General features: G+C 31.4%; 1 protein-coding gene across 3 annotated transcripts; it reads left to right on the top strand.

Annotated features, from left to right (window-relative positions):
* The first annotated feature begins 25 nt into the window (after nt 1-25).
* On the top strand, nt 26-5,440 carry LOC127158041 (uncharacterized). Of its 3 annotated transcripts, none has more exons than XM_051101185.1 (9): nt 27-436; nt 879-920; nt 1,129-1,170; nt 1,387-1,431; nt 1,915-1,956; nt 2,162-2,203; nt 2,870-2,908; nt 3,982-4,076; nt 4,511-5,440. In XM_051101185.1, exons 1-9 carry the CDS (start codon nt 424-426, stop codon nt 4,529-4,531), a joined length of 381 nt encoding a protein of 126 aa, XP_050957142.1. In that variant the 5' UTR covers nt 27-423; the 3' UTR covers nt 4,532-5,440. The 3 variants fall into 3 exon arrangements, with proteins under 3 accessions (XP_050957143.1, XP_050957142.1, XP_050957141.1); XM_051101184.1 differs by having other exon boundaries at nt 1,915-1,955; nt 2,149-2,203; XM_051101186.1 differs by lacking the exon at nt 1,915-1,956 and having other exon boundaries at nt 26-436.
* Nucleotides 5,441-7,862: the final 2,422 nt, after the last annotated feature.

Consider the following 7,862-nt stretch of genomic DNA (forward strand, 5'->3'; position numbering starts at 1 on the left):
TAAGATAATGTAATCATCTGATTTTAGCCAGGTTTCTGTCAAACACAGCACATCTAGGTTATGATCAATGATCATATCATTTACAAAAAGCGCTTTTGTAGAGAGGGACCTGATATTCAAAAGGCCAAGTTTTATCATTTGTTTCTCTGTATTATGTAAGTTTTTTATTTGTTGAACGTTGATTAGATTGTTACTCTTAAATTGGTTTGGACGTCTTTTGTATTGTCTAGCTCGGGGAACAGACACAGTCTCTATAGCATGATATCTAGTTGAAAGGGTCTCTGTGTGCTGAGAATTAACTGATTCTGATGACGTGAGGCAGCTAGCAGACGGTCGGATTAGCCAGTCTGTCAGCTTGATCACCTTCTGTTGCCTTTGTTTTGAATTTCCTCAGAACACGACAAACTACAGAATGAGAACAGGATGAAAAAACAAGGTGAATTTGTCTTTTCAGTTATATTTTCATTTTTATTGTAACTATGTTCAGACTCCACTTTGTCTGAATTTAAGTCATGTCTCAAAACTTACTTGTTTTCTGTTGCTTTCTGTTAATATAGAGTGGTTGGTTTTAACTGTTCAGTTGTTATTAGTTCTATTGATTTTTTACTTGTACAGCCAAGGCCATTTTTGAATGTTTGTGTAGAAATAAAATTAAATTGAAAATTGATGTTTTCATCCATAAAATATCAGCCTAACAGACCCTGTTTATTCAAATATGTTTTTGCGCATATCTTAGGTCCTGTAAGTTTTTTTTTTTAATTAATTTATGTATTTAAATATAATTTATGTTTTATTTGTAGTCGTTCTTCTTTAGTCAGAAATAATTATCGTCTATATATTTAATGTTTTTACTTGACTTTATTCTGAATTTTCTTAAGAACATGATGAACTACAGAAAGAGATACAAGCGATACAACAAGGTGAATTTATCTTTATTAGGTTATTATTTCACAATTAATTTCAACATTTTGTCATTTTTAATCTTTTTTTTTTTATTGTTTGTAGTTATTATACACCTTTATTATAGATGCATGTTTATAAAATGTACATTTGAATGATTAATTTACCATATATACACATGGTGTTAGATATTTGTTTTCTCTTGCCTTTATTCTAAATTTTCTTCAGAACATGATCAACTACAGGAGGAGAAGGACACAATACAAAAAGGTGAATTTATCTTTATTAGCTCATTATGTCACTAAGAATTTAATAATCTTTTGCTATTTTTATTTATTTATTTGTTTGTTTGTTTGTAGTTCTTATTTTTCCCCTATAATAGTTGCATGTTTATAAAATGTACATTTGAATTACGTATTCAGTTAACATATGTAGCTATATGTATATTTAATGTTGTTTTCTCTTGCCTTTATTCTGAATTTTCAGAATACAATGAATATTTACAGAATGAGACCAAGAGAATAGCACAAGGTGAATTTGTCTTTTAAGTTTTATTATTAATGTCAAGTATAAACATGTTTTCATCCACAAATTATCTTCTTAGCAAACACTGTGTATGTTTCTGTGTATATCTTGTTTTTTTTGTTGTTGTTGTTGTTGTTTTTTTTGCCCATTTTTTTTTTTTTTTACTTTTTTTTAAATACAATTTGCTATTAGACTGAAATAATTATGTAATTTTAATGTAGTTTTCTGAACTTCTTTCAGAACACAATGACGTTGATCAGTTAATTAAATTAATTCTGCTGATCTGCAAAACATTAACACACTGTGTATTCATATGTTAATAAAATGACGCATCACTGACGTGGCAGTTCAGACACACACACTTATATAATAGATGCATGTTTATAAAATGTACAATTAAATTCTGTTACCATATATACCCATGATGTTATCTATGTGTGATGTATCTATCTAATGTTTTCTCTTGCCTGTATTCTGAATTTTCATCAGAACGTGATCAACTACAGGAAGAGGCGAAAAGAATACAAGAAGGTGAATGTATCTTTTATTAAGTTATTATTTCAGTAATTATTTAAACATACGTATAGATGTATGTTAGCATTATCATATTTAGTTATAGCATATTAAATAGGTGCATGCTTATAAAATGTACATTTTATTCAGTTACAATATATACACGTGTCTGATGTTATCTGTAATGTAGTTTTCTTTTGCTTTTATTCTGAATTTTCTTCAGAACGTGATCAACTACAGGAAGAGTCCAAGAAAAAAAAACAAGGTGAATTTATTATGTTTTAATTTTATTATTAATGTAGAGTTTGCACAGGTGTAAACAAGGTCTCTAAAATTATACTCAAGTGAAAGCACAGACACTCAAAAAAAATTGTACTCAAATACAATTACAAATACAAGTACTTGGCCAAAAACATACTTGAACAAAAGTACAAAAAAGTACAACTTTTAATTGTAGTAAGTATTAAAAAAGTAAAGGTACCTAAAAAGAAAGAAAGAAAGAAAGAAAGAAAAATAAATGAGAACAAGAGAATGGCTCAAAGGTGAATTTGTCTTTTAAATTATAATTTCATTATTAATGTAAAGTAAAAACATATTTTCACCCACAAAATATCTGCTTAACAGACACTGTGTATGCTTCCTTGTATATCTTGTTTGTTTTTGTTTTTTTTTGTTTTTTTGTTTTTTTGCCATATTTATTTCCTATTTTTTAAAATACAATTTGTGATTAGAATGAAATAATTGTCATTTTAATATAGTTTTCTGAACTTTCTTCAGAACACAATGAAGTTGATCAATTGGCAGTTCAGACACACACACTTATATAACAGATGCATGTTTATAAAATGTACAATTGAATTCTTTTACCATATATAATTGTGATGTTATCTATTTAATGTTTTGTCTGGCCTTTATTTTGAATTTTCTTCAGAACTTGATCTACTACAGGTGACGAAGGAAATACAAGAAGGTGAATGTATCTTTTATTAAGTTATTATTTCACTAATAATTTAAACATACATATAGATGTATGTTTACATTATCAAATTTTATAGCAATAAATAGGTGCATGCTTATAAAATGTACATTTGAATTATAAACTCAGGTACAATTTTAACACAGGTCTGATGTTATCTGTTTAATGTAGTTTTCTTTTGCCTTTATTCTGAATTTTCTTCAGAACGTGATTGACTACAGAATGAGAACAAGGAAGGAAAACAAGTTGAATTTATCTTTTTAAGTTTTAATTTTATTATTAATGTAGAGTTTGCACAGGAGTAAAAAAGTACTCAAAAATTATACTCAAGTGAAAGCACAGACACTCAGAGTTTACTCAAATAAACTTACTAGAGAAGTGAGACATAAATGAATCTGTAAATGAATAAAATTTAAATCATGTCTCGCATGTTTTAATGACCTTTAAATGGAAAAGATACGCTCCCTTTGAACTGGTATCATGGCAGAAAATCCTTTGATGTCCACTTCACAGGGCACTTATGGTCTAATCGAACAAATGTCTGAAGTGATAAGAGATACATACAAAATGTGTGGATCGGTGGTACGTGAAGATTGAAATTGAGAACCGCTGCCATAGACTTCAAAAAAAAAAGATGGATGACGCACCTTCACTCTCTTCCACTGGAGAAAAGTGAAGCTGCCAAAGGGCTTTCCCAAAAGGGCACGGATATATTGCGCTGATTTGGGACCCGAGTCTGCGCAGTAGCAAGCGACGTGGAGCCTAGTCCCGCCCACACCCTCATAGAGACAATCGCAAAAACACGCCCCAACTAAAATAAGATACATATAACTCCAATCTCCTCCTGAAGATCATGAAAAAGTCTGTTAAGCTGTCGATCTCAGCTGTCAATCATGATGTCACACTCCTGTTTTTATAGCATCACATACCTAACTAAAACCTAGCTAAAACTTATTTTTTAAAAAATGAACACTTGAACTTGGATCAGCATGAAAATGACAAGAAAACCTGGAAAAAAATTACTTGAAGTGAAATTTAATTATTTAGTTTGTCTCACATCCCATTAGATCCCTCAGAGATGCATCCTGATATCAGCAGGGCGGCCGTGTTCGGGCTTCAGTTTTTAAATCTTGTGCTCCCCAAGGACAAAAAAACCAACAAGGTGAACTTTTTATTTTTTTTATTTATTTTATTATATATATATTTGTAGTTATTAGTTCCCCCCTTTAATACAGTAGATGCATGTTAATAAAATGTTTGTCTTTATTCAGAACTTTTTTTAGAACATGACCAGCATTTACAGAGTCACATGATACTTACACCAAATGATGAATTTGTTTTATATGGTTTTATTAACTTAATTGTTATTCTGCAAAAAAATTAATTAATACACAATGCATTAATAAATAAATACAATTTATTATAGTTTATTACAAGATAAGTAGTCTGCTTAAGTCCTGTTGATTTCGCTAGACTTTAAGTGGTGACTAATATTATTTATCATTATTTATTATCTCATTATTTATCTCGAGATGAATACTGTCATGGACTCTTTATAAATTTATGCTTTATTATTTCTGTTTTCACAACCAACAGGGAAAAACAACAAAGAAGTGAGCAGGTGAAGAAGTGAACAAGTAGTAATAAGGCCATTAACAGTCTGAGTGTGGAGCCTGGGGTGTGGATTATGAGGAGGGTTTGGCCTCCTTTTGTGATGAGTTCATCTTACACTGGTCAGTCTTTTGATAAGAAACTTCATCATAAATATGTCTGTATTAGTTATGTGCCTCATATAGCTTTTGACTGTTGACATAAATTCTGATCCACTTTTGGGCAGGAAGTTTTTTTTTCTGCTCATTTAGACAGGAAGAGACCATCTGGCATGTAGAGCAGTTTGTCCTTTTGACATTTAGAGGTGTGTGAATCTGAAATTGATGGTGCTACAATAATAAACCGATGTTTAACAAGGAAGCTCATTCAAAATGCTTGTGAACTACTCTTGTGTGCTTCTAATGATCATTTAATGTTGTCTGTGACTGTTCTGTTGTATCTGGTCTCTGTTATACAGCATTACTGTGTCTGTATTATACTGTATCTTTAGATTGTATTTAAGAGACATTCTGTAAATATCTCTGTTCAGATCAAGGTTATTTGAGTGCCACACTTTATACAAGACATCTTTCATTTTAACACTTACTTTATACTGCAGATGTAATCCATCATAAATAACGTCTTTTTTTTTTTCTTTTTTTTTTTAACTTCTCATTGCTAAATACTGTTTAGTCTCATTTTAGTGCTTCATTGTCCTTAAAGAAATAATTTACCCTAAAATGAAAAATCTGTCATGTACCTGTCACTCTTGTGTTCTTCCAAACCCATATGACTTTCTTTTCAATGTGGGAAATAAAAGATGTTAAGCTGAATCAGTTACCATTCACTTTCATTGTATGGGGAAAAAAATGCAAGTAGATGATTTATGATGTATCTTCATATATTTTCATTATGACGTATATTTTATTCATTTATATTATTTATTTATTTATTTATTTTTGTTGTTGTTTGTTTTTGTTTTGTTTTGTTTTTTTCATTTACAGTGTTATGTTCTGTAAATAATAATGTTTCAATAAATAAGTTTCTTTAGTTTGTGCTCTTCTCTGTAACTGCCAGAACAACTGAATTGTCTCCACAGGCTTGATAAGGATTTTTAAGTCCATGAGACAGTAAAGCAGCACATTCCCATTCCCTTTGCCTGTTATAAGAACATTTGTTTTCTAGTCAGATAAATGTGAGGAATATTATTTTTAAGAGACTGTTTGTATATGAATATTGTGCCTTATACAGGTATAATCAACCCGTTCTCATCAATTTGCGTATAAATAACACTCTACACTTTCCAGTTGCGTGTAATACATACGCCAAAGTCCAATTTCGCGTGCATATGATACGCCAATCGTTCCCATTATCTTCTGTGGAGAGCAGATGCTACAAATACCGCACAGCATCTTTTACGGTAGTGACGTCACCAGCGAGGCTCCGTTTGCCCCGTTTGATGCATATAATACACATTCAAACAGGTAAGAAAGGGTAATAATCTCTTATTTTGTAATGAGATCATTATTTTAATTATTTCGGTGCTTCTGTATCTCCTTACATGGGGTCATGTGTTAAAATGGAATTAGTTATAACAGTCGGCTGCTGCGTTAGCACAGCTGCTAACATTAGCCTACCACTGACCTTAGCCTAAGCTAACTTCTAACTGTTGCAGTTTTGAAATAGATAAATAAATAAAATCGTTTTAATCATGTTCACGTGGCTGATGACAGCCTTACAAATCAACCAACCCAGTACGTGATAAACGCGATCGTTGTAAAAGTCTGCACATTTACCATATTTTTACCATAGTAACTGTTGTTTGACCATATTATGTGTAGCCAGTGCACAACAGCCACAACGTTTTACCTCAGTAACCATAGTTTTACTGTGGTATTTGTTTTTAAAGCACAATAACCACAATGCTTACCGTAGTTTTACCTCAATATCCATAGTTTTATTGTGGTATTTGTAGTTAAAGCACAATAACCACAATGCTTACCATGGTTTTACCTCAGTAACCATAGGTTTACTGTGGTATTTGTAGTTGAAGCACAACAACAACAACGTTTACCATGGTTTTACCCTGTAAGCATAGTTTTACTGTGGTATTTGTAGTTAAAGCACAATAACCATAATGCTTACCATGGTTTTACCACTGTAAACGTAGTTTTGCCATTAACTGTGATTTTATGGTGTACTATTTGTAAAGCACAGTAATTACAATGCATGCCACCTTTAATACTTTTTTTTATATATATATAATTTATTTTATACATTTTTATATAAATTAATTTTATAATTATAAATTATTGTAAATATTGTAATTTAATTTTTTTTTCTGTCTTGCGGTTACATCAGATCACTTACTCCAGCAGCTCTTTAAAGAAACCATCTCTTGTAAATGCCATCACTTGTTCCTATTTTTCCGAAATGTAATCCATAATTCATTTACACATAGTTTTGCTCTCTCTTTCTGTGGTCTGTCATGACATTTTCATAATCTCATAATTTTGACCAATTCTGTCAGAAAGCTGCTAGAATTAACAGGGAACTTGAACTGGAAGCTCCCAGTGTTGATCTTGAAGAAGTTATCAAGGAGGCTGAACAAGTCCTTCAGTGATTCAACCTTTCACAGTAACATTAAAGACATTTAGCTTTAACTGATTTGCCTTAATGCACACATCCTTATTTTATCTGTTAATAATAACTTTTCTTTACAGTCGTTCCTCTTAAATATTTTGGTCACAAATTTCTTTTTAGCACATTGTCTCAACATGTATATATTTCTCTTTGTTTCAGCTGAAAGGGAAGACCAAAGGAGGCTGGTCATGGGATCTGAATTGGGCCATTTACATGCATTTATGGAAAAGACCAAAGGCAAACATTTCCAAAGGAATCTCAGGGTCGGCCTGAGCATCTTGACTAAACTGTACTTTAGTTACATTTTGCACAGCTTGCTCCACGGCCCTATCAGAAAGAACCACCAACAAAGTGTCATGTTGAACTCATTCATAAAATTAACAGCAAATCAGCAAATGTATATCATATTGTTCAAGCATACTTGTACAAAATACGACAACTTTCACCTGACTTTTGTCATTGGCCATTGCCTGAACTCTCATGCTAATTTTGCCCATTGTAAGTAGTCGGAGTGTTTGGATCATAAAGTTTATATTAAGTCCATTTTGTTCTTTCTTTATTAACCTTTACAAATTGCCACTGTCTCTTCCCGTTCTAGCAGTACATGATATCTTAAACTTAAAGCTGTTCACACCATGAACAAGAACTATGATAATAACTATTTTAGCATCTACACCAACAGATGACAACATTCTGTTTACTGTTATACATGCTG

The sequence above is a fragment of the Labeo rohita genome, unplaced genomic scaffold (assembly GCF_022985175.1).
Source record: "Labeo rohita strain BAU-BD-2019 unplaced genomic scaffold, IGBB_LRoh.1.0 scaffold_1312, whole genome shotgun sequence".
In the NCBI taxonomy this organism is placed as follows: Eukaryota; Metazoa; Chordata; class Actinopteri; order Cypriniformes; family Cyprinidae; genus Labeo; species Labeo rohita.